General features: G+C 53.2%; 1 protein-coding gene, 2 long non-coding RNA genes and 2 pseudogenes across 4 annotated transcripts; 2 read left to right on the top strand and 3 right to left on the bottom strand.

The window, feature by feature from the left end:
* Positions 1 to 6,435: 6,435 nt before the first annotated feature.
* Positions 6,436 to 9,595, bottom strand: LOC138929983 (melanoma-associated antigen 10-like). Its single transcript, XM_070289633.1, has 4 exons — positions 9,370 to 9,595; positions 8,884 to 9,029; positions 8,038 to 8,130; positions 6,436 to 7,687 (listed from the first exon to the last, which is right to left on the bottom strand). The coding sequence occupies exon 4, from the start codon at positions 7,665 to 7,667 to the stop codon at positions 6,882 to 6,884; it is 786 nt and encodes a 261-aa protein (XP_070145734.1). The 5' UTR covers positions 7,668 to 7,687; positions 8,038 to 8,130; positions 8,884 to 9,029; positions 9,370 to 9,595; the 3' UTR covers positions 6,436 to 6,881.
* A 1,876-nt stretch (positions 9,596 to 11,471) lies between these two features.
* On the top strand, positions 11,472 to 12,260 carry LOC138930407 (melanoma-associated antigen 10-like; annotated as a pseudogene).
* A 617-nt stretch (positions 12,261 to 12,877) lies between these two features.
* On the bottom strand, positions 12,878 to 22,834 carry LOC138930408 (uncharacterized). Of its 2 annotated transcripts, XR_011446181.1 has the most exons (3): positions 22,612 to 22,834; positions 17,823 to 18,099; positions 12,878 to 15,233 (listed from the first exon to the last, which is right to left on the bottom strand). It is a non-coding gene; the product is annotated as an uncharacterized lncRNA (long non-coding RNA). The 2 variants fall into 2 exon arrangements; XR_011446180.1 differs by lacking the exon at positions 12,878 to 15,233 and having other exon boundaries at positions 17,338 to 18,099.
* On the top strand, positions 17,640 to 19,033 carry LOC138930406 (heat shock transcription factor, X-linked member 3-like; annotated as a pseudogene).
* LOC138930410 (uncharacterized) lies at positions 19,611 to 22,592 on the bottom strand. Its single transcript, XR_011446183.1, has 2 exons — positions 21,480 to 22,592; positions 19,611 to 19,830 (listed from the first exon to the last, which is right to left on the bottom strand). It is a non-coding gene; the product is annotated as an uncharacterized lncRNA (long non-coding RNA).
* Positions 22,835 to 25,605: the final 2,771 nt, after the last annotated feature.

Below are 25,605 nucleotides of genomic sequence, written 5' to 3'. Positions count from 1 at the left end.
TCTAAAGATTATCTTTTTAGAAAATTTTAAAATGTGACATCCATTTTCTAATAGTTGTAGTACTATAAAGATTATACATTTCATCAGGGGTGAGTTGAGTAGTTTCTGGATTTTGAGTAATTTTAAAATTCCACTTAAGTTCTTGAATTTATGTACAGTACATAGATTTTTTCTTAGTGTTTCCTTTTTATCCTTCCAACATCTTTAGTGTAGGGCTTGTAGGATTGTAGTGATAGTCAGTATTTCATTTCTGATATTAGTCATTTGTCTTCTCTTTTTTGATTTTATTTATCTGGCTAGAGTTTTATCAATTTTGTTGATCTTTTCAATGAACCAGTTTTTTTTTTTTTTCCGATGATTTTTTTTCTTTACTTTTTATTTCAATTTTTTTCTCTTCTGTTTTTGGTGTGTTTGTTTGCAGATTGCTCTGGGTATAGTTTTCCTTCTTTTTCTAACTTAATGTGGAAGCAAAGATTACTGATTGAGGTCTTTCTTCTTTCTTAATCTAAACATTAAATGCTGTAATTTTCCCTCTTAACACTGATTTAGACGCATCCCATAAATTCCAATGCATTGCCCTTTCATTTTAATTCATTCCAGTGCAGTTTCCACTTCCTTGAGAATCTCTCTTTTACCTGTGGATGGTTGTTTAATTTCCAAGTGTTTTGAGACTTTTCTTCTCCTTCCATATTGTTTGATTTCTAGTTTGATTCTTTTCTTGTCAGAGAACATACTCCGCATCATTTAAATTTTTTTAGTTTGTTTTGAGGATATAGGATTCTATCTTGTTGAATGTTTCACATGTGCTTGAAATCAATGTGCGTTTTGCTGTGGTTGATGCAGTGATATTTAGATCCATAGTGCTTGTGAATCACGCAGGGCCCAGCCTGCCCCTTGGGCACTGGTTCAGTTCTCCATGCTTTTGATATTCTGTCTCTGGTGCGATTCCTGCATGTACAGCTCAGGTGGAACTCAGGAGTTCCTACAACTTGCTGGGATCCCTTGCTCACATTTGCTCTTCCCCACTATCTGCCCTCACTCTGGCTACCAGGAGACTCTCCTTCTGGTCCTCTCACACAGAGTGGGGGGTATTTAGTTTCCTCACTCTGTTGTGTACTTCCCTTGAATGGATTCGCCTAGATGACCAAGTAGTTAGATAACACAATAACAGCACAACAGTGTGGGATCTTACTTCCCTAACCAGGGATCAAATCCATGCTCCCTGCATTGCAAGTGCAGAGTCTTAGCTACTGGACCGCCAGGGAAGTCCCACTTTGTCCTTTTCAGATTCCACGTGTAAATGATAACAAACCGTACTTATCTTTTTCTGTCTCACTTATTTTACTTAGCATAATGCCCTCAAGCTCCTTCCAAGTTGTTGCAAATGGCAGGATTTCCTTCTCTCACATGGCTGTATACTGAATATGTTGCATCTTCTTTATCCATTCATCCACTGACGGACGCTTAGGTTGTATCCATATTTTGGCTATTGTGAACAATGTTGCGATAAATGTAGGAATGCAGATATCTTTTCGGTATCCTATTTTCATTTCCTTTTGACTATACACTCAGAAGTGGAATTGCTGGATCATATGGTAGCTTCCTTGATTGTGTTCTTTGATGCACAGACTTTTTTTTTTTTAATGAGGTCCAATTTATCCACATTTTTCTTTTTTTGGCCTGTGTTTTTGGTGTCATACCCATGAAATCGTTACCATCTAAAATATTTCTAGATATGTAAATAAACACAGGATAAGAAGTACACATATAATTCTTTGCCCTGTCAACCAACGGGTGCCCAGAAGCAATAACCCTTCAGTACCAATGAACACACTTAGTGCACAGATCTAGTTTTGTCAATAGCATTTGACAATAAAAGGAACAAGGGCTCCATGGAAAAATTTATGATTCTAGAATTGGGACCGGAAATATAGAAAATGAGACTGGAGCATCTTGTATGATGTGAAAATTAAAAAAAAAAAAAAGTGCTCAAAAAACTTTCAAAAGAGGAAGCAACATTTCCAGGGGTATGACAAAGGTGTATACAAAGGGATATGACAGGAAGAGCTCCGAGAACAATTGGAAAATAAAAATATATAAAGTTGTACTGGATTTTAACCCAAAGTGCAATAAAGATACCATGATTCCATACTGAGAAACAAAAATAATTTCTTAATTACACAAACAAGGATAGACAAGTGTTCCACACAGAAAAATTCCAGTTTATGCAGACACTCCCACTTGTAGAAAGTGGAGCATAACTCCCCACCCCTGAAGCATGGACTGCACATCGTGACTTTCTTCCAAAGAGGACAGGGTGGAAAGGGGACATAAAACAATCACTTTATCACATACGCCTGACAAGCACTACCTCAGCCACATGGTCAATGAGGGCATCATCAGTGATCAACTGTACTAATAATATATACACTTGATACAATGTGATGAGAATAGGATTTTACATCTGTAAAATTCCTCCCCCAAACTTGTAATCCTAGACTAGTCATGAGTAAAATATCAGACAAATACCAGTCAAGGGACATGGTACAAAACATCTACCGAGTACTCCTCAAAACTGCCAAGATCATCCAAAACAAAGAAATGTTAAAGCTAAGAGGAACCCAAGGAGACATTACAACTAAATGTTAGGGTAGTTTCCTTGCCAGGATCTGGGAACGGGTAACCCTACAGAAATCTGAGTAAAGCATGGGCTTTAGTTGATAACAAATAATACATCAATACTTCCTAATTAATTGTATTAAATATATCATATTACCGTAGGATATTAGGAATAGGGGAGACTGGGTGTGGGGCGTGAGAGATTTCTGCTATTTTCACAGTTTTTTTTTTTTTCAAATCTTAAAGGTTTACAAGGGTTAAACGGGTTATAAAGGAAAAGGTGAAAATAAAGTCTGTTTTCAAAATAAAAAAGGCAAGGAAATTTTGGGCAAAACATGCTGAGTACGTTAAAAAAGGAAATAGAAAGGAAACCAAACACAAGCACAGGAACTAAGTGTGAAACAACCCTTGCTAAATTAGCTTCGACTTTCCCTCTCCCTTAACCTCCAATCCCATATAATATACTAACCAGGCCTCTTCCACACAGAAACATCTCTGGATCCACTTTTTGTCAAGTCCCACAAACGCTGCCCTGATCCAACCTCATAGATGTTTTGCCTGGATATGGCAAAAGCCACCAACCGAGGCCAGGTATAGACCTGGAACCCTGTACTTGCTCAAAAACCACTTTAAGACATCTGCCACTATTATTTGCCACAGAAGTCTGTCAAGATCCAGGCAGGGGTAAGTGTCTTGCAAAGGATACAAGGGTCCAGAGCAAACCTTTAGTCATGCGTACATGTGAGTGCTCAGTCGATCAGTCGTGTCTGACTCTTTGTGACACCATGGACTGTGGCACACCCCCGCTACCCCGGCTCCTCTGTCCATGGGATTTCCCAGGTAAGAATAGTGGAGTGGGATGCCTTTTCCTCCTCGAGAGTATCTTCCCACCCAGGGATCAAACTTGCATCTCCCTCATTGCAGGCAGATTCTTTAACACTGAGCCTCCAGAGAAGCCATAAGGAAACACAGGGACTTCTCAGAGGAACAGAACATTCACTGAGACTCCTTAAGCCAGGGGAGGTGCCTGTCCAATCTGTGATGCCCTGGGCAAGATTAGCTGGGGAACAGGGTGGTGTGTGTCCACACAGAGACTGCTTCAGAAGATGCTGGATCCTGGAAATGACCTCCAGATAAGTCGGTGGGAGTGGGGGGCAGTTTGGGCCTCCTAGCAATCAAAGCCCTGAGGTTCTTATATACCCAGAGCAAGAACCCATCCACACCTAGCAGTCATATCCAATAAGGCGCATGAGGAGTACCTGTTATGAGAGCTGTCACATATACATCCTGGAGTGTCCCCTGAGGCTGTGGTCCCAGCCTTGGCCCCACAGCACAGATGTCCTCATGGAGGCCAGGGTGGCAGCTCATCTGCAGCGGCATCTGCTCCCCCCTCCCTCTCCCGGCCAGCCCCGGGGCAGGTCTGATGAGATCTCCAGGGGCTTGCTGCTTCCATGTCTCTGGGGCTGTTGACCCTCTTTGCAGCCTGTATCCCTGGGACCCCAGATTCTGCTCCTGCCTGATTCCTTTCTGAATCCTCGTTGGAGTCTGGGGCCTCTGGCACCTGGGTGAGCGTCCTCCCAGGCATCTTCTAGAGCTTGTCCTCTGCTTGAAGAGCCTGACTGGGGACACCAAAGTCCTAGCTGGCTCTGCAGGTGGCTGACCAGACACCCCTCTGCCTCTCACACTCAGGCTCAAAAGCCAGGACTTCACAGTCACATTCAAAAGATCCTGAGTTTACTCCAACATGTTCCACAGGGATTCCACAGGGAACGGTCTGATACACCTCAGGATCTTAGAGATGTGCCCCGCACTTCCATGGCAATGATTACTACTGACCCACCATGAGGAGACTTGCCCAGGGGCTGCATCAAGTCCTGCGGGCTGCATCAAGTCCTGCTGGCTCCACCTGAAGCACCGTGGAAGGGGATGCTGCTCTGGGATTTCCAAATAAAGTTACACACACGAGGTCATCAGGACCAGGGCCTAATCCACTGCCAGTGCATGGGGCAGGGTGGGGGGGCAGGCAGGACAAAACCCAAGGCCAGGTTCCGGGGAGACAGGACACTGTGGGCAGCAGGGGTAGGGGGCCTCGGGGCTGGGACCCATGAGGAGGATGCCCCCAACCCCAACAGGGGCCTTTGGCAGCTGGCTGCTGCCCTCCTGATGGAGACTGAGCAACAGCCCCGAGGGGGCTGACAGTGCAGCTCATGGCGGGCAGGGGCAGGCTGTGGGTCTCTGGGGGAGGTGGGTGGGATTCCTGCAGCCAGCTCCCTGCGGGGCAGCCTCTCTCAAGGGTCAGAGGCGCAGGACTTTAGTCTCTGGAAGAGGAACCACACTCCGAGTGGTCTATGTCTGTGTGTTGTCCTGATTGAGGATCAACCCCCAGGGGCCTGTGTCCCTTCAAAACAAATGGTCCTGACAAAAATGCTTCTGCTCAAAATTCACTGGTCACAGGTCATCACATGACCCTTCCTAAGTGAAGAGGCCTGGCAGGGTGGTGTCCCCCATGTGTGCAGGGAGAGAGGAAGACAAGAGGTGGCCGAGCACCTGACATCTCTCCAACTGCACACTGCCTAGCAGATGCTCAACAAAGAGCACCGGTTAAAAATCTCCTTTGTTTTGGGAGGAGAGTCTGAGCAGGTCACATGGGTCTTGAAATTCTCCCCCTTTTCCAAGAGTCCACTGACTCTCTGGCAGCTGCACATATGTGGGCAGAATCACGTCTCCTGTTCCCGTTGTTCTCTGGCACTCAGCACAGAGCTGCCCCCTCGGCCCCCCGCACCCATCTGCACCCCCCACTGCAGTGACCTCACCACCTCCTTAGGGCCGGAAGTCGCTCCTGCCTTTTGATGCCAGGCACAGCCTCACCCTGTGTCTCTGCTGCCTCCACACTTCTCACCCTGCCTGAACCCGGGCGCTGGCGGACGCTGCATCTCTCCTGGCTGCTGCTTATTTCTCGTGTGATTCGGATCTCAGACTCTGTCCCTCTCCTCTGGAATTGTTTTCTTTTAAGACACCTCAGAGAATTGGCAGCTCAGTAGAAAATGAAATAGAAAACCACTCAGAATTGCTGTTCTGTGTGTTTTCCTCCCCGGTGATATATTATTCAATTTCAGTGTTTGTGTGTGTTTCAGGGTGGAGAGCAGTGTCTCCAGCTGGGCACAGCTCACTCAAAGATCCCAGGATTCTAGTCACACAGCAGGTCCTGTCTACTTTTGTAGCTTCTCTCCACTCATTTCATCCAAATGAAATCTAGACCATGCTCACAAGTGAAAGTAATAAAGTCCAGATGACCAAATAGACTGTTATTTCAATGTACTTGGTAATCAGCTTCCCAGGGCAGAGACAGGAAGGCACAGGGAATACTGGGCCATACATAAAAGAGCAAGATTCACATTTCTCTAGGATTCCTAGCAGATGGTGGGTGGAAAACACCTATTTCATCTCTGCGGTCAACAGCTATGGGACAAGAGCCAGGACCCCTTCTTCCTGTCCTAGAAAGAGATGTCTCTGGGGTTTATCCAAAAAGCAAAAGGACACCTCACAGCAATGATCCATTTCAGAGATTCCCCTCACCCCCAAGACAAACCTCACGTGACTGCAGCTCTAGACCATCGCTGAAAGCGTGGGGTGTCCTGCTTCTCCTAGTGTCTCCACGGCTAACAGCCTTTCACGGAGCAGAGAATCTGTACAGTCTTTGGAATAAATGAGCCAGTGAGCAGGGTCTCAGATTGTCGGCTACTTTCTTTAACAACCAAGGAAAATTCAATAAACAGATAATTTAGTTTTTGTGAATGAGATACAAGGACATAAGCATGAATTCACTATAATTACTTTTATTATCTAATTCTTCTCCATTCAATACTATTGCTACATAAGTTCACGTTTTCAAAACAGTTCTAATTCCTATTCCATTGTATTCTGTTCAGGATCACAAAACAAAATGGAAGACTTCCCAATCTCTTTCACAAAACAGCAAAACTCTTGTTTTTGAACTGAGTAACCAAAAATACGCTGGGATCAATATCATTCACAAAGCTAAGATACTGACGTTTCTTTAGCCTTCTCTGAAACCAAACTTTGAAAAATTTCTAAAGGAAACAGAGATGAATCCCCATGTCATCACAGAGAACATGAACCCAAAGATGCTACACACTGGTTCCCCCAACTGGCCCGGGCCCCCACTTCTGACTGAAGGCTGACTACTCCCTCTTCACTCACAGAGGGAAGATCAGCCTAGCTGCTGCTCTGGCTCAGGCCCCCTATTCCTCCTCCCTCGCAGCCTCTGCAGACAGGAGTGAGAAGGCCCTCAAAACCCTTTGTGTGACCCTGAGCACAAATGCCATGACTTGCTCTTTGCTGGTCTCCGCATAGGCCCGGGGACCCCACAGGAACTCGTAGCGAGCAGGGTCACTGTTAGGCACCTGCTGGTACTCCAGGTACCTCTCCCACACCCACACTTGGGTCAGCAGCTCCCTGGGCTCCCCAAAGAAACAGTGCTCGCTCCCAACATACACCCCCATCCTGCTGAGTGCTCCCCAGACTGCCTCCTCAGGGGCCGGGTCTCCACTACACATGATCACGCTGAGGACCAGCACCAGGAGGCCGGCCTTGGGCAGGCCCTGCCCATCGCTCAGCATCTCATCACAGGTGAGGCCCAGGGTGGGGACCAAGACATAGATGTGCTCTGTGGGATCCACCTCCTTCACCTCCACACCAAAGGCCAGCTGCAGGTACTCTAAGGCTTGACTGAAGACCACCGGGAAGTGCTCCTGGTTATCCCTGAAGACATTATTCAGCATTTCTGCCAGGGAGGTCAGCTTCTTGGCTCGATACTTGAGGAGCAGGAACTTCATAAGGTTAGCCATCATCTCATTCAGAATTTCTCGGGGCAAGGGCTCCACAGGAGTGGAGCAGGATGCTGGGGGGTAGGAGGCCAAGTCACGTGGGGCCTCCCCCACCTCAGCCGCCAAGAGCTGCACCTCTACAGGGCCCTGGGCCTCTCCTGGCTCCTGAAGGTCTTCCTCGGGTCTGCTGAGCTCACTCATCTTGACCACGAGCACAACGCCTGAGGTCAAACAAGACACGGAAGTGAGGCAGAGGTAACAGATGGGGACCAAGGGCCTCGGGGAGAGAGGAGGTGAGAGCGGCCTCAGCTAAGAAACGTACCCTGGATGGTATGACACAGGCCACTTACAGGTCTCCCCTTGAGGGGTGCTCTCAGACCTCACAGGAGCGCTCCTCCTGGGAGGCCAGTCCCCTGGCTACCCGAAAGAGGAAGTGAGGTGGCTCCCCAGGGTGCGGTCAGCACAGCCCAAGATTTCTGGGGCCAACAAAGTGGGAGGAATTGGGGCCTTCTGGGGCGCCCCTCTGTTGTGGGATAGGGAGCCTCTGGTTCACTTCAGGGCACCCTCTCACCTTGACTCCTGATACTGCCTGGATCTCCTCTGCTCTCTGAACTCAGAACACAGGCTTCAGACCTCTGGCTTCACCTCCTGGATCCTAGAGCTCCTGTGAGAGAAATGGAGGTGACAGCTAAGGGCTGTACTGTGGCACAGCCCTGGGCCTTCTGTGCTGGTAGGAGGGGGTGGACTCTGTGAATACACCCAGTTGTGTGGTGGGTCCCTTGTAGTGCTCACCTTTCCCCCGGCATGGTCTGGACCGTCCCCTTTGGAGGAGTACAAGGAAACTCAGAACAAGACGCAAGCCTGAACAGAAAGCGCTGAGGGACCCCACATGCGGCCGCACCTGCCCAGGGCTTCGCGCTGGTCCTAGGCTAGAGAGATGCTCGGTCCTCAGCTCCTCCTCACGTCCTGACTGGCCTCCCAGCACTGACCACAGGGGAGGGGATCTGCTCAGTCCAGCCTCTGCCAGCCTGAAGCCTCCGCCTGTAAAACCTCACCTCCCGAGGTCCCTAAGCCAGAGATCAAGAAACTGCTCACCCTGCTCACCCCACTCTGGGCCCTCCAAGACCCTCTTGCAAGGATCAAGATCCCTCTCTGTTGGGGTCTAACCACCTCAGTCCTTCCTCGCATGGAGCCTGGACTCCAGGCAGGACCGGTGATTGTCCCGTCCGCCATTTTGAGACCTCGCCAGTTTCACAAGGCCTCCAGTCCCTCTGAGACCCGCACGTTAGGAAGTCAGACAGGCCGAGTGTGCTCTTCTCACCACAAAGTCTCCCAGGGCCAACTACAGGGGCGGGGATCTGTGGGGTTCTGTCGGTCCTCACTCAGGGTGCCCCCAGTCCTCCTTCAGGCACCTCACCTTGCCTCCGCACAGGACCTGGATTCTCGCCTCTCCGCAACTGAAGCCCCGCCCCTTATACCAGGACCCCAGTCTCTTGAAGACCCGGATGTGAGGAAGTCAGTGCATGCCTGTGGTGCTCATCCTGCCCGCACGGTTGCCCTGGACTGACAACAGAGACGGGCTTCTCTGAGGTCTCCTCTGATTAGGGATCCGGGGTCCTCTAGTCCCTCTTCAGGGTCCTCAGGGTCTTCAACCCCGCAGGACCTGGGAATCGGCACCCCCTGAGGCCCCGCCCCATATGCGAGGTCCCCAGTCAGAGACCCGGATGTCAGGAAGTGCAACCATGCATTTTGGGCTCATCGTATCCCAGGGCTGACAAGGACCAACAGCAGCTACAGGCTTTTCTGAGGTCTCCTCTGATTGGGGTCCAGGGTCCCCCTCAGTCGTCCCTCAGGGTCCTCCAATTGAAACCCTGGAGGAGCTGGGCTTCTTCCCTCTGCTCACCTGAGGCTACACCTCCTTTCCCAGGTCCCCACTTTCTCTGAGACACAGATGTCAGGAAATGCAGCATATGCTCATCCACCCTCAGTGCTCCCTGAGCCTTGATGTGAGGGTCCCGCCTCTGGTCGACACAAGGGGCATCCCCAGATCTGCCAGTGATCAAGATGAGGTCCCTGAGGGAGGATATGAGGAACCCCACTGATCCCTGCCCCTGCTGTCAGCCCTGGGCCACCCTGGTGGTAGGAAGAGCACTTGGCAGCCTGTTCTGACTTCCGCATCTGTGTCTCAGAGACATTAGGCAACTGTTAGAAGGGGCAGGGCCTCAGATGGGCAGTGGGAAAGATCTCAGTTCTTTTGAGAGTCAAGGTGAGGACTCTGAGGGAGGACTGAGGGGACCCTGGACCCCAGAGCAGAGTGGGCTCTGGGAGGACACAGGGCAGAAGAACACATGCTGCATTTCCTGACATCTGGGTCTCAGAGAGACTGGGGAACCTGGTACAGGGGTCTGACTTCCTAATATCCGGCTTTCAGACTGGTGTCCTAGTATGGAGAATGGACTTACTGGCATCCAAATCTCAGAAAGACTGAGGTCCTGTAGGGGAGGGGAGAGGAAAGACTCTGAAGTTGTACCTGGAGATAAGGTGAGGTCCCTGAGGGAAGACTGAAGGGACCTCAAGTGAAGATTCTAGGGATTCCAAGGTAAGACTGATGGAACCCCACAAATCCCTGTCCCTGCCATCGGCCCTGGGAGCCCTCGGGGTGAGAAGTGCACACTAGGTCTGTCCTGATTTCCTGACATCCAGTTCTGTGAGACTGGGGACCTGGTGTGAGGAGCAGGGACTATGGTGGGGAGAGGACAGAGCCTAGGTCCTACTGGAAGTCAAGGTGAGGACCCTGAGGGAGGACTGAGGATAGCCAGATCTCAGAACAGAGGGAACCCTGGTAGGCCCCGGGCAGGACTACCTTGTGCCGCATTGCCTGACATCCCTGTCAGAGAGACCGGGGACCTGTTGAAAGCAGTGGAACCTCCAAATGGCAGACAGTACACTTCCAAGTCTTGTCTGGAGTCTAGGCTCCATGCAAGGAAGGACTGAGGTGGTTAGACCCCAACAGGGAGGGATCTTGGCCCTTGCAAGAGGGTTTTGGAGGGCCCAGAGTTGGGTGAGCAGTTTCTTGACCTCTGGCTTAGGGACCTCAGGAGGTGAGGTTTTCCAGGCAGAGGGCAGAGAGGCTTCAGGTCAGCAGAGGCTGGACTCCCCAACCCCAATGGAAGACTGAGCAGACCTGCGCCTCTGTGGTCAGTGCTGGGAGGCCAGGCAGGACATGAGGAGGAGCAGAGGACTGAACATCTCCCCAGCCTAGAAGCTGCAGGAGACCCTGGGCAGGTGCTGCCACATGTGGGGCCCCTCAGCGGTTTCTGTTCAGTCTCAGGTCTTGTTCTGAGTTTCCCTGCAGGCCCCTAGAGGGGAGGGACCAGGTTGCGCCAGGGGAAAGGTGTGCACTACAAGGGAGCCCCGAGGGGACCTCCCACCACACAACTGAGGGGACCTCACAGAGTCCTCCCCTCATACCGTCAGAGAATGCTCAGGGCTGGGCCACAGGATACCACCGAGGTGCCCTCTCCATTTCTCTCACAGGAGCTGCAGGAACCAGGAGGCAAAGGCAGACATCTGAGGCCCAGGTCCTGAGTTCAGAGAGCAGAGGAGGTCCAGGCAGTGCTGGGAGTCAAGGTGAGAAGGGTGCCCTGAGTGTACACCAAGGGCTCCCCATCCCAGAACAGAGGGGACCCCACAAGGGCCTAATTTTCTTACCTTGTCAGTCCCAGAAATCTCGGGCTGTGCTGACCACACCCTAGGGAGCCACCTCACTTCCTCCTTCAGGTAGCCAGGGGACTGGCCACTCCAGAGGCATGCCCCTGTGAGGTCTGAGAGCACCTTTCAAGAGGAGACCTGCAAGTGGCCTGTGGCTGCCCAGGCCTGTGGTTCTCAGGTGAGGCTGTTCACAGCCCCTCTATCCACCATCCAGGCCCATGGTCCTCATCTGTCCCCATTTGCCCCCATGCCTCACTCTGTGGTTTGATTGCAGGCATCATGCTTGTGGTCGAGATGATTGAGCTGAGCAGGCTCAAGGAAGACCTTCAGGACCCAGGCAAGGCCCAGGGCCCTGTGGAGGCACAGCTCTTTGGGGCTGAGGCAGGGGAGGCTGCATCCCCCTCAGCCTCTTCCCCCACAGTCTCCTGCTCTGCCCTTGCAGAGGCCTTGCCCCAGGAAGCTCTGAATGAGATGGTGGCAAACCTGGTGAAGTTCTTTCTCCTCAAGTATCTGCCCAAACAGCTGACCTCCCAAGCGGAAATGCTGAAGAAGGCCCTCAGGGATAACCAGGAGCACTTCCCAGTGGTCTTCACTCAAGCCTCAGAGTGCCTACAGGTGGTCGTTGGCATGGAGATGAAGGAGTTGGACCTCAGGGAACACATCTACATCGTGGTCCTCACCTTGGGCCTCACCTGTGATGAGATACTGAGCAGTGGGCAGAGCCTGCCCAAGGCCGGCCTCCTGGTGCTGGTCCTCAGCCTGATCATGCAGAATGAAGACCTGGCCCCTGAGGAGGCAGTCTTGGGAGCACTGAGCAGGATGGGGTGGTGTGTGTTGGAAGTGAGCACAGTGTCTTTGGGGGAGCCCAGGGAGCTGCTGACACAAGTGTGGCTGTAAGAGGGATACCTGGAGTACCAGCAGGTGCCTGACAGCCACCCTGCTCGCTATGAGTGCCTGTGGGGTCCCTGGGCCTATGTGGAGACCAGCAAGTGGCAAGTCATGGCATTTGTGCTCAGGGTCAAACAGAGGGCTTTGAGGGCCTTCCCACTCCTGTCTGCAGAGGCTGCAAGGGAGGAGGAATAGGGGGCCTGAACCAGAGCAGCAGCCAGGTTGATCATTCCCTCTGTGAGTGAAGAGGGAGTAGTCAGCCTTCTCAGAAGTAAGGGCCCGGGCCAGTTGGGGGAACCAGTTCATACCATCTTTGGGCTTCTGTTCTCTATGATGACATGGAGATTCATCTGTTTTCCTTAGAAAATTTTCAAGCTTTGATTGTTTTCACAAAAGGCTAAACGTCAGTGTGTTAGCTTGGTGAATGATGTTGATCACAATGTGTTTGTGCTTACCCAGTTCAAGAACAAGAGTTTTGCTGTTTTGTAAGAGATTGGAAACTCTTCCATTTTGTTTTGTGACCCTGAAAGGGACACAATCGAATTGGAATCAGAACTATTTTGGAAATGTGAGCTTACTTAGCAGTAATATTGATGGGGAAAGAATTAGATGATAACAGTAATTGTAGTGAATTCATCCTTCTGTCCTTCTTGTGTGTCATTCTGAGAGGGTAACAGGCAGGAAGGCCAGGGGTCTCCAAACAGAGGAAATAAGCTGCAAGTGTCCGACATTTTTATCTTTCTTAAGAGGCAGAAGGAAACAAACTAGTGATATTTTTTCCTTCTCTATACAAATGTAAAAGGAGGTTTCTCTTTTTTTTTTTTTTAGTTTTTTATTTTTTAAATTTTAAAATCTTTAATTCTTACATGCATTCCCAAACATGAACCCCCCTCCCACCTCCCTCTCCATAACATCTCTGTGGGTGTGGGAGAGAGAGGGATCAACAAGGAGGTTTCTCTTAAACTGCTGTGTTGCCATAATGACACCTGGTTTCACCTGAAGTTAACTATTCTCAAACCTTAAGTTAACCAATGCATTTTTCTTATGGAAATGTTTGTCTTAAACTATGTTAATGTACTATGCATTTACCCCAGACTCTGTCTTCAAATAGGTTCACCTAATGGCTCAGAACCTACTTGACAAACCAATATGTTATACTCAGATATTGTTCCCCTAATCTATGTGGACGAAACTATTTGTATGGTAATCTGCCCTTCTACAAGATTCAAGCCAATCATTTTATGGCCCGGGATGAATCATGTGGTGCCAAGATTATCCCAAAATGCATCTTATGGGTGAGGGGCCTGGTGCCATTCTGAGTTTTAAGACATTCCTTTCTTTAACAAACTGCTAGTGACTATATAACATCCAGCTGATGCCTAGCAGAGGGGTACTCTTTCTGCCCCCTTCTGATGCCTATGTCAGAAGCTTTCTCTATCTCCTTTATAGTTTAATAAAACTTTATTACAAAAAAGCTCTGAGCAAGCCTCGTCTCTGGCCCCGGATTGAATTCTTCTCCTCTGGAGGCCAAGAATCCCAGCGTCTTTTCATTCAGCAACCACCTTTCAATTCTCAAAAACTAAATGATCTTTATTTGGATTTGCCTGGGTTATTTAAGGAAGTAGCAGACAATTCATCTGAGGCCCCTGCTCACTGGCTCATATGTTCCGAAGACCTTTAAGGAGTATCTGCTACAGGAAAGGCTGTGTTAGCAGTGGGGACACTAGGAGAAGCAGGACACCCCCACACCTAGAGCAAAGGTCTAGGAGCCGCAGTCACACAAGGAAGGTGGAGAGAAGTCCCCTAGTCACACTGAACAAGGCAACATGGGGCAGGGCAGTGGGGCTCCAGGAGGAGCACTCGAGTGTCAGTGCCTGAGCCAAGGTGGTTCGTGGCTTTGGGAAGCTGGGTTCCTTATGTGGGAGGTGATCATCATGAGGCTGGCTGGTGGCAGCCCTCAGACTTGCAGACAGTGTGTCTTCAGGGTGATGGCAAAATCTGAAACAGATCATTGCTGTAAGGTGTCCTTTTGCATCTTGGATAAAGCCCAGAGAGATCTCTTTCTGGGGAAGGAAGGAAGGGGTCATAACTCTTGTCGCATTGCTGTTGATCACAGGGGCAAAGGAGGTGTTTTCTACCCCATATCTGCTAGGAATCCTGCAGAACTTTGGTCGCACTCCCTTGAAGTGGTGCCCAAGAAATGCATGGAACTACCCTTTCTTTCCTGTCCCTGGGTGATCCAGAACCCAAGGTGTTAATTAGCTTACAATTATCTTGATTGTAATTGGCCATTGTACTCAAGGACTTGACCTTCCTTGGGGCTGCAATGAAGGAAAGTAATGTCTTGGATGGAAGACCAGCTGGGGCACAGACAAATAGTGGTTCTTGCTTCTATTTCCTGGAGCAGCTTGAGTCCTGTTGGAACACTCCTCCACACCCAAATTTAACAGGTCTTCTATGGAAATGGGGCTTGCCTGGTAGCTCAAATGATGAAGATTCTGCTTGCATTGTGGGAGACTTGGGTTCGATTCCTGGGTCAGGAAGATCACCTAAAGAAGAGCATGACAACCCACTCCAGCATTCTTGCCCGGAGAATTCCATGGACAGAGGAGACGGGCAGGCTACAGTCCATGGAGTAACAAAGTCAGACACGACTGAGCTACTAACATTATGGTCCACTATGGTCTAAGTAGCAAAGTTTCTTAGTTTTATTTATGAAACATCCTGTTTGGCTGATTAGCTATTCCACACCTTATTGAAGTGTATATTCTCTGACAAGTCCTGGACCACAAAGCAGCCAATTCCTTCCCACAGTAGAGACTGGAGGACAGTCTTGGGGCAACATTGGGACAGATTCCTGCCCCGACATCACAGAGGCAATGGCCACCAAGCCCTGGCAGCTGCATCCTGTCCCTCAGGCGCATCCTGCAGCCCAACAAATGGGCTCCTCAAATCAGTGGGCTTCACAGGAGAACTTAGGCCATGGGGCTTGGGACCTTCCAAGGACCACGTGCAAATGAGGGCTGTGGGGATCTCAGAGCACTGGTCTCAGTTCCTCTGGAGCCCCAACCCTTTCCACACACCCCAGGCTGTGGTCCAACCTTCCGACTTCTCATGCCATTCTCTTCTCAGTGCTACACAATGCCTCTGAGGTGACAAAAAGCAGGTCTGTGGAATGAAGGGGACAAGGAGAATCAGAAGCACTGTGGGGCTGCTCTGTGGTTTGCTGAGAACTGACTTTGCAAGGGCCCTGCATCTCTGTCCAGTCCCAGCGCCTCCCACGTGAGGGCGGTGCCCTGTCACTGCTGCTGCCATGGGGCCTCCTGCCCAAATGAACCTGCCAGGCTCGCCAGCTCCTCACTGAGCAGGAGGGGGGCGGTCTGACCTTATGGCCCCAGTGCCCACTGGGATAAAGCCCCTATAGAAGCCTCCTCCGATATGGGAGGGAAAGTAACACGACCCCCAAGGCTCCAGGTCTCCCCAACCACAGAGAGGGAGGGGAGCAGCTGGAGGGCCTCTGGGCTGGGGACACCAGGGTAAGGGACACCGAGCACAGGGGCAGGAGAACAAGGCTGAGAAAGGCAGGCCTTGGCCATCATGAGGGCTTGTGTGTGCACAACAGAGCTGTCCTGAGCCACAGCTGACAAAAACTCCTCAGTGCCACGAAAACCCACTGCCAAAGCCCACATGGTGCCTGGAGGAGGGGGACCAGAAAAGTCAGCTCCCTCAGGACCCAGGGGGTGAGGAGGGGCCCAGAGTAGGGTGGGGGTGGGGGCAGGAAAGGCCACAATAGCCAGGCTGCCCACAGATAGCACAGTCTTCAGTCCCTTTGGAGGAGCCACCAGGGACCCCCACTGAAGATCACAGCCTCCAGGGTCATGTCCCAGTCGGGTGAACCAACCTGAAGGAGCTTTATCAACCTGTTTAGGAGCGCAAAGGCCAGGGAGCAAGCTCAAGTCAAGGCCTGTGAGCTCCATTCCGGCTGCCAGTCCTCAGGCCGAAGGGCCTCTGGGAGAGCCTCTTCCACACCCTCTTAGCTGTCCCCTTTCAGACACCATGCTGTGGCCCTCACACAGGGCAAATGACCCTGCTGAGTGGCAGAACTAGGTGGACAGTGCCCTAGGGTACTCAACACACATACCTTTCCAAGGTGCCAGTCTGTCCCCTACATGGTGACTTTGAAGAACAGTGGCCCACAAAGGTCAGAGAACATGCACCTCGAAACCCACTGCCCCATCATCCATATGCAGTGAACACCAGTGACTCATTCGGGTTTTGTCCAGTCCCATACCCAGACTCTCATGCATTTTCAAATACAGGTAGATGGGGGCTCCCTTTGGTCACATCTATCTCAATAAGTCAGACATGTCCCTGGGAGTGAGTGTGTGTAAAGGAGGCCCTTTGGAAAACGCCTAACCTGTGAGCCAGCAAAATCATTCGATGTTCCTGCCATCTGGGTAAGGGAGAACTGGTCCACAATGGTAGTGGGGACAGGGGAATGGGCGGAGAAGATCAGAGCTGGCCTCGTAGAGGACCAGTGAAGTGCTTGTTTTCAACAGAACAGGCTATATCTTGAACACCCAACCAAGTCCTTGAAATGGCAGGGAACCACAGATACCCAAGTTGGACATGGGAGGCCAGGACCGGGGATAGCAGAAGCCCAACCACCTCACTGTCAAGAGGAAACAGGGCTTTTGTGGCAGCCTCCAGGGAGGCTAAATCCGAGTCTGAGACTCTGGGAAGGGGATGGGAAAAGCATACACACAGATGGTCCCAAAGTGAGAACTCTAAGGGGAGTCTGTGTCTCGGGTGCTTGGGGAACAGTCATGTGGAACGTGAGGTCACTACCACTGTGCTTGAGCACAGCTCTACACTGCAGAAAGCTTGACCTGGGGGGCGATGGGGGCAGGAAACAGGACTCTTGACTTTGGGGCCATCTGAGTGGGACCTACCAACTGGCAGCACCAGTCAGAAGAGACCAAAGCCAGAAGAGGGACAAGGCCTGGGGATGGGGGAGGGTGGGATCACCAACTCAAGCTAGGCCAACCAGCCTGCTATGGACCCCCTCTTCCAGGAGGGACAGTCGCCAGGGGCCCATCTGACCCCTGGGGTGTCTCTCGGTGGTAGCCGAACCAGGACTCACCAGGGCCTGGCCCTTTAGCAGAAGGCAGCCACAGGCCTGCCCGTTGGTAGGGTAGGGGTGGAGCCAGGGGCATGTTTGTCAACCTATCCAGGGCCTGGCCCCCTGAAACAAGGCACATGGAAGCAGATGGGAGCCTGTGCAGGCAACCTGAAACATACTTTTCTGTACTTTCATACAAGAGACAAGCTGGGGATCACATCTCTGTCCCCAGACCCCCTCCCCACACCGGGCCAGGGCTGCCTCTCCACATCACCTCTGTGACATCATGAAACAAGTAAGGAAGTGGACCACTTAATTGGCTGCCTGGCCCATGACCCAGATTCTAGAATCTCCAGACAGTATTTATTGGGCACTACCACCCTGCTCTGAGGCCTTTCTGCCCGGACCATTCACTGCTTCGGTAGAGAATGCTCCTAAACTAGACTGGCTCCATGGATAGTCAGAGTTCCAACAAGCCATGTGCAGCAGCCCCGCTCGCCCCATCCACTGATGGAGAGCCCACAGCAGGGCACCCTCCTGATGTCACCCAGATCCAAATGTGGATTCAGAGGAGGCTTTGGAGAAGTTGTGGGACCAACCCAAGAGCCCAGATCCGGGCCCCCAAGACAACCCACCCCACAGGGCCCGAACCCAGCAACAGCCAGTGAGGAAGTGAACGATGCCGTCCTTGGGCTGTCCTTGCCCAGGAAGCTCTGGATGATCATGCAGGATGCGGCCTTCACCTCTGTGCACTGGAACGACGAGGGAGACATGGTGTTAACTGAGGCAGATCTCTTCCAGATGGAGGTCCTCCATCACACATGCACAGACAGGATCTTCAAGACAGCATCAAAAGTTTCATCCGTGAACTGAACCTGCATGGGTTCAGTAAAATCCACCATTCGGGTTGCTCTGCAGGGAAGAAAAGGATGATGGTAATGTAGAAAGCCCTTCTGGGGAGCCTGGACTAGAAAAGCCGAGTGCTGGATGGATTTCAATTTCCAGGAGAACTTTTTTCTCGTGAGAGGGTGGTTAAGGAAAGAGGAGAAAGCAGGCCTTGTCATGTTCCACGAATCCCCTTAGACAGGATCCACAGGGGTGACTCCAGACCCTGAGAGGCCACTTGATGTCAGGGAGTGCCCGTAACACCTGCCAGGAATGAGAAGACCTTGTTTCCATAGCTAGGCAAGGACGGGACAGTGGTGGGAAGGAGGGCTGTGAGGAAAAGCTATTCTCCCCCGCAATGGCTGAAGTGATTCATTTCCTTTCAGATCTATCACTACTCCAAGTTCCAGAGAGACAAGCCTCCCCTCCTGCAGAACATCTAGAGGAAATGCGACCCCAGAAGAACTGTGCCCGCCACCGGCACAACAGCGACCCCCAAAAGAAGCAAGCAGTGGTGACCAGATGCTCTCCTTGATTCCATCACTAGTGCACCAAAGAGGCTGACAAGCAGGTCCAGAAGGGAGCCTCAACTGTTCATGGAACCCCTGGCCAGTGCTCATTTGAGTTCTTGGCATTTGGTTTATGGACAGTGTAGTCGGGCGGCCAGGTCAAGCCATCTCCCCAGCGAGCAGGGCTGCCCCAGTGGAGAGGGTACATCCAGCAATGCCATGTCTGTACCCCTGGCTACTGCTGGAAGGGACAGTGCAGGGGAACTGCCCAAGAGCTCCCTGAGGTACCCAGATTATGGTCCAGTGATGACTTTGTACAACACCTGATTCCATCGTGAGGGGAGCCGTTTCAGTTGTGGCCCCAAATGAGGCCTCTGAAGCAGAGGAGGAGCAGGAGGAGTCCTCAGAAGTGTGCCCTCTGTGAGGAGTTCAAGGACAAGCCCAATCCCTGAGCTGCCAGGTCCCCAGGGACACCCAAAAGCGCTCTTTTGTAATCAAAAATCTATTTTTGGCTCTAATAAAGTACACCAAAACTCCACGGGAGTAAATAAAGAATCAAATGAGAGCTGCGAGTCTGTGTTCTTTCTGTCTGTCCATGCTATTCACACGGCACTGGGTGAGCCAGATGAGGCTGGAAGCCCACGCCCCAGGCAGGCCTCAGTCCAGTCCCCACAGTTCCTTTTCACCTGAAGCAGCAGCATTTCACACGTTCTGCCAAGAGTGTGGCTCCCAAGCCATGTGCTGAGGCCATCCCAGGACGGGCGGGTCCCTGGGCCTTGCCTGCCACACAGCAGAAGACCCAGCCTGGCTCCTGACCATGGGGGTGTCACCTTCCATGAGTCATGCACCCTGAAGCAGAAGGGGCTCCTCCTGGGTCCCTCGATGATGCCACAAGTTTCTGATCAGCAGCTGAGCGTCACCAGCTCCCAATCCAGGGGCTTCCCCAAGAGCCTCACTGCAAAGCAGGGTCACCCCAACCACCAAGGGCCTTGCAAACACGTGACCCCATACCTGAAGACAAATACAAGGTTTCCACAAGGTGAACACCAGCCGGTGTTGCTCTGCCCTCACAGCCACTGCGCCCAACATACAGTCCCTGGTCCAGACATCAGCCCCATGTGCTCGAGCATCCTCTAAGCCTGGTGACACAGAAGGGGGTGGTCACAGATGGCTGGCTCTTTCCATCTGCCTCCACGCTATCCATTAACAGCAGGGTGGCAACCCAGAGGACCCGTCCATCACATGCAGTCTGCAGGGAAGTCAGGAAGGAGGGCGGGACAGGTGGAGAGAGGCACATGGTGAGTTCCAAGACAAAGGGCCATGAAACCCTGGGAACACTGAGGAGGGAGGGCAGGTCCCCTGGTTTCGCAGCCCAGTGGTCGGGCTCTGGTCCTTTCTCAGCACAGACAGGCACAGTCTGGGCTTGGCTTCCTCCCAACACCCACCCCATCCCTCATCTCCAGGCCCCATCACTGCCAACTCTGCAGATCCCCCATGTTACCCCAGGCCTCCTGAGCACAGATCTGTGCTAACCAACCTGGCCTCGGCCCTGGGGCTGCCCTTGACGGCCCTGCCAGGTGTCTTCCCCATGCGTTTGGGAGCCACCTTCCTCCCAGCCCTTCCCACACCACTGCCTCCACTGTCAGCAGATGCCTTGGCCCCTGCCCAGGGCCTACAGAAAGAACAAAGGAGAGCAGGAACTACTGGGTCGGGTGTTCTCCCTGTCCTCGCCAGGGCCTGGGATGGCACCATGCAGGGATCACAGAATTCAAATCTCAAATAACCTGCCAGGTTACTGTCACACCTTCCCACGGCTGAAGAGGCACCGAGGAGGTGCTGAGGGATAGAGAGATAGCCCATGACTGCAGGGAAGCTGACCACAGGCAACTCCATCCTCACTTCTATCCTTGTACTTGGAAGGGGGTCCCTGTTTACTGGAGGGGGGAGAGGCAGAGAAGCAGCGCCACGGGCCTGAACCTCAGCAGGATCTCAGTGCCTTGCAGAGCCTCCATTTCCACATGGCTGTGAGGACGGGGACAAGGTCCCAGAGGCTCCCAGCCCAGGTCCTCCCTGGCCTTTCCTTCCCCGAGCACAGCAGAGCCACAGTTCTCACAGCCCTCATGACAGCCAATGTCAGCCAACATCTCAACCCTGGCTTCTGGCCTCCTGAACCAGCATGGTTTGTAGTCTGAGTCACCCAGCCCATGTGACCCTGATGTGACTGCCAGCAAATGAAGCCAGAGAGTCAGCCCTGTCCAGACATCCCTCCACAGAGGCAAGTGAGGAGTGGAGGGATGACTTCTACACTCCCAGCGCCTTGGGCACACTCCTCCACCTCTGCACAACTTCATGCATCTGCTTACACCTCCCAGTGTTGGGGGTCCCACAAGTTACTGATTCGTCCCTCCTGATGGAAGGGAAGGGAAAACTCATTCTGCCAATACAGCCACTCAAAGGGACCACACACTCACTGATGGAAGATCCATGCAGGAGGAGGCCCAGGGCACAGGGCACACACCCAAGGGGCTGACAGACACCAGCAAACAGCCTTCCACAAAGGCTCCTCCATGACCATTCCCCCAACCACAGGCAAGGGTGCCATGTCCTCACACACTGGCGGGCCCTGAGATTCATCATCCCGCTGAATCTCTGTCCACCTGCTGGGTGACAAAGGGTCACCCTCCTCACTGGGTCTGGATGAGTTACCAGGGAGCCTGGCTGGCCCCTGGGGTGTGGCCATTGCTGTGTCTTCTACTGGGGTATGTGACAGGATCCCAGGCTTGCCCAGTTTCCGCCACTCATTGTCTCAGCCAAACCAACCCCTCCCTCCTGGGCGCCACCGAAGCTCAACTGTGTGGGTGGGATGCCTGAGCAAGAAGGGGCTGCAAGCACTCCTACCTCTGGAAGCAGAGGGTGCCTGCTTGGTGGCCAGAGGAGAAAACACTCTTCTGCCTGCTTGTCTGGGCATCTTCACCTGCCCAAGGACCAGAGCAACAGGGAGAAAATCACTGCGACAAGACAGCAATGTTGGACAACAGGCCACCAGTTTTCTTCTCAGCAGGAGCCTCACACCACGGGGACCCAGGAGGGCCCAACGGATGTGAAACACACGTGCAGGTTTCTTCAGGGTGGGTTCTGCTCATCACAGTAGCTGGCCTGTTCTCACGCGGCTGGGACAGGGACCCCACGATGCCTCAGCATGCATCCCCCAGGAATGATAGTGATTTATAGCCCAGGAGATGCCACAAGGAACAAGAGAAAATGACTCCTCCCCTCACACTGCCACTCTGGAAGGATCTGGGGGCCACCACAGTCAGTGGGCTGCCCTCCATGGACTCGTGGCTGGGCCCCACCAGGAGGGGAACCATGGACAAGCAACTGAGTCCTGCAGGGGCAGGGCCTGCCTGGTGGGGGCGGCTCTCAGGGATCAGGTGGGGCTCGCATGAGGTCACAGTCTGGGGGCGGAGCTGGAGGCTGGAAAGAAGTCATGACCACGTGGAAGGAAAGGGGCGGGGACTGTGACCATGGAGGGGACCGGAAGTGCGGCGTGGCCATCCGGCAGTCACTCCTTGTCCCAGAGCCAGGAACCCCCGCCCGGAGGTATGATCAGCGCACGAGGCAGGTCCCGCCTTCTTGCAAGCAGAGCTAGTCCCAGGCGCTTTGGGATGGCCGGGCTGCGGCCACTAGGCAGGACAGTGGTCCACCACCGGGGCCCGAGACCGCTGACAGGTGACAGCGCTGACTGGCCTTCGTCCCGTCGCGTCCACAAACACTGAAGCCCCTGATTTCCGGTGTGTATGGCTTCCTGTACTCACGTACTACTAGTTTGACTCAGTCGTGTCCGACTCTTTGTGACCCCATGGACTGGGGCCCACCAGGCTCCTCCCTCCATGGGATTCTCCAGGCAAGAATACTGGAGTGGGTTGCCATTTCCTTGGCCAGGGGATCCTCCCGACCCAGGGATTGAACCCGGGTCTCCCGCCTTGCGGGCAGACGCTTTAACCTCTGAGCCACCAGGGTGCGTACTCACATAGGCACGCAGTTATGTAGACACGCACGTAGGAACAAACGCGCATTCCCCAGCCAGCCCTGTCCCCTTGGAGACGAAATATGATCCGCCAAGCTCTGAGGCGCCTGGAAGGTCAGGCCAGGAGGAGCCTCGAGACCCGCGGCCTGGAGCAGGACCCGGGGGAGGACCAGAAGTGAGCGGTCCGGCGGGCGGAAAAGAGGGGAGGAGATGGGAGGAGCAGGGCGAGAAGTCTGTGGCTGAAGTGTGGGAAACACGTGGGTGAGGAGGAGCTTCTGGAGAAGGAGGCAGGGCTGGGGCGGGTCCGGGTAGGGCCGGGCAGGGCTGGGGCGGGGCCGGGTAGGGGCCGGGCAGGGCTGGGGCGGGGCCGGGCAGGGCTGGGGCGGGGCCGGGCAGGGCTGGGGCGGGGCCGGGCAGGGCTGGGGCGGGGTGGAGCCACCGGGGGAGCGGGGCGGGGCTGACAGGGATGGAGCTGTGGGTGCTAGGAATGCACGGAGGCTAGGACTGACCCACTCAGTGGCGTAGGCCAGACCGTGCCCTTTTGAGTCTTTGCCGTAGGCGTCCAGTCCGAGAGACTCAGCGAGAGGCAAAGTGACAGCGACCGCATCCGAGCTTCAGCGTGGACCCCAGGAGCCAGGGAAGCGGAGAGAGGCGGGGCCTCTGGGCAGAATTGCGCATCTCTGGGCAGAAAGCCCAGGCCCTCTCCCCTCCAAGCCACCCTCCGGCTGCTGGCCCAGTGCTGAGCAAGTCTTTATCTGGGTTTTTTTGCAGATGAGAAGGACAATCCTCACTGCGTTTCTTGCTGCCCCTGGGACCTGAGATGTCCCAGAGAAAGGCAACTTCACCTTCAAAACTGTTTCCTGTCCTCTTCCTCTCTTCTGGGGGCTCAGCCCACCCAGGGCAGCCACCTGACTCTGCCACCCTCCCTGCTGTGTCCCTGCCTCCCAAGTGCCTGACCAGAGTAAATTCTCCTCTTCCTGTCCCCACTGCTACTGGCTGAGCTCAGACTGCATGGCCTGCGGTGGGTGCTGTCAGCCTAGCCCCGCCCCCCACCAGCCTGAACCCCTACTGTCTCTCCTCCTCCCACCGGTGTTTCACATACCATGGTTCTGGTCACACTGCATGCCCATCTGTCCTCATCAACCCCGGATGGAAAGCACAGCCGAGCCCTCTCCTCTTTCAGCCCCAACATGTCCATGGTGCCCTGGTGGGGCTTCCGGTGGTCCTAGGTCTCCTTCCTTGTCGCCCAGCACCCTGGGTGGCTGTGCTGGCCATGCCATCTGCACAGAGCTCCTCCAGGACCCGACACTTTCACATGCAGTTCTGCCCCTGGACCACTGGCTCCTCTTCTCCTGACCACCTACTGTCCTCCTTCCAGGCAGGACCTTAACATCCCTTTCTCCGTCTGCCCGAGTGTCAGATGCTCTCATCTGGTAGTTCTGGGGCACCCTGCATCTTCCTGCAGCCTGCCTTTGCCCCCCTCTTCCTCCCAGGCTGTGGCTGCTGTGCACAAGTGTGGACCGCCCTCCCCGCCCCCCACCAACTGAGGTTAGCCGAGTCCCAGGAAGGCAGGGTCAGTGTCTCACTGGTTGCAGTTACCTGGGCACCCACACAACTGCTGCTGTGGGAATGTTGAGTCGGTGGAGCAGTGCTTTCCCTTCCAGCGTGCAGCCTGCTCTTTCCTTGCAGAAGCCTCCCAGCCACAAGTTGAGGGGCAGAGGCTGCCTCCTGGATTTCAGGCCTCAGCAATGCCAGGACCTGAGAGGTCACCAGACCCAACTCCCTCATGCTGGCGCCTTGCTCCTCACCCCAAGAGTGGTTACCAGCAGTCTCCAGACACCCCAGAATCTCCTCATAGTGGTTTCAAATAATGAGGGAGGGTCCTGTGAATGGTGGGTGGGCTGCTGCTGTTCCTCTCAAATCCTGTTTTTTTTTTTTTTACATTAATTTATTAATTATTTTTATATGATATTATACATGTTCCAATGCCATTCTCCCACCCTCTCCCTCTCCCACCGAGTCTAAAAGACTGTTATATACATCTGTGTCATTTTTGCTGTCTCCCACACAGGGTTATCATTAAAAAGAATACATTTGAATCAGTTCTAATGAGGTGGATGAAACTGGAGCAAATCCTGGTTTTGAAGTAGACCTTGCCCAGTGAACTGGAGACCTATGATGTGTGGCTGTTGATGGGAGCAGTTGTGAGGACCTGCTCCATGGTGTTTCTCTGCACCCATCCCTTCCCTGCTGCTGGCCCCAGCTCTCCTCACGTGTCCAGATGTGAGGACCGAGCCATGGGGAGTGCTGCCTCCCACCCCACCTGGGTCTCTGAGGCTTGGTGAGGGTTTCCACTTTGCTCCTGCTGTGCATTTGCAGGCAGCACTGACCTGGGGCGGGCTCAACCCAGATTCTCAGTTTCCCTTGGGTCCTCCTTGGCCAATGTGGTTTCCTCTCTGAAATGCCTGTTGCCCATCTCTCTGCTGAGCTGTGTGTCTTTTCTGTGCTGAGTTGTGGGCACTTCTTTCAGGGTCTGGACACTCATCCTGCCCTGGATTTTTTGTGTTTCAGATTTTCCCTCTTCTGTTTGCAGGCTAGCGACAGACTCAGTATTCACCTGGTCTCTTGGAGCCGTAAGTGCCCCAGAGGTCAGCGCGTGTCCCTCAGGCCCTCCCACTGGGGGCTGCAGTCCATCCCCAGGCTTGGCACCTGGGGCGAGCAGTCCCAGAGGAGACACTGCCCTGGCGTCCAGCACTCTGCCTGTGAGAGAGGGCTCCTTCACGTCCGTGTCAGTCCCTTGGTCCCTGCCTAGCTTCAGTTCCAGGCCTTGGACTTCCCCAGGACAAGCCCAGGAGCAGTCATGGAGCTCTGGGACATCAACCAACCTTCCTCTCTGTCCCCGGGGCAGCTCCTATTGGCTCTGCCCCTCTCCATGTAGCCCAGATCGAGGGGCCAGCCTGAGAACCGACAGCATTTCTGATTTTATCTCAGTTTCAC

Source organism: Ovis canadensis, chromosome X (assembly GCF_042477335.2).
Source record: "Ovis canadensis isolate MfBH-ARS-UI-01 breed Bighorn chromosome X, ARS-UI_OviCan_v2, whole genome shotgun sequence".
Lineage (NCBI taxonomy): Eukaryota > Metazoa > Chordata > Mammalia > Artiodactyla > Bovidae > Ovis > Ovis canadensis.
Note: the sequence above shows the minus strand (reverse complement) of the source record. Positions and strands in the feature narration are given on the sequence as shown.

What these genes read in the sequence shown, in the direction of transcription:
- LOC138929983 (XM_070289633.1), bottom strand. Translation starts at nt 7,667, where the DNA reads ATGAGTGAGCTCAGCAGACCCGAGGAAGACCTTCAGGAGCCAGGAGAG.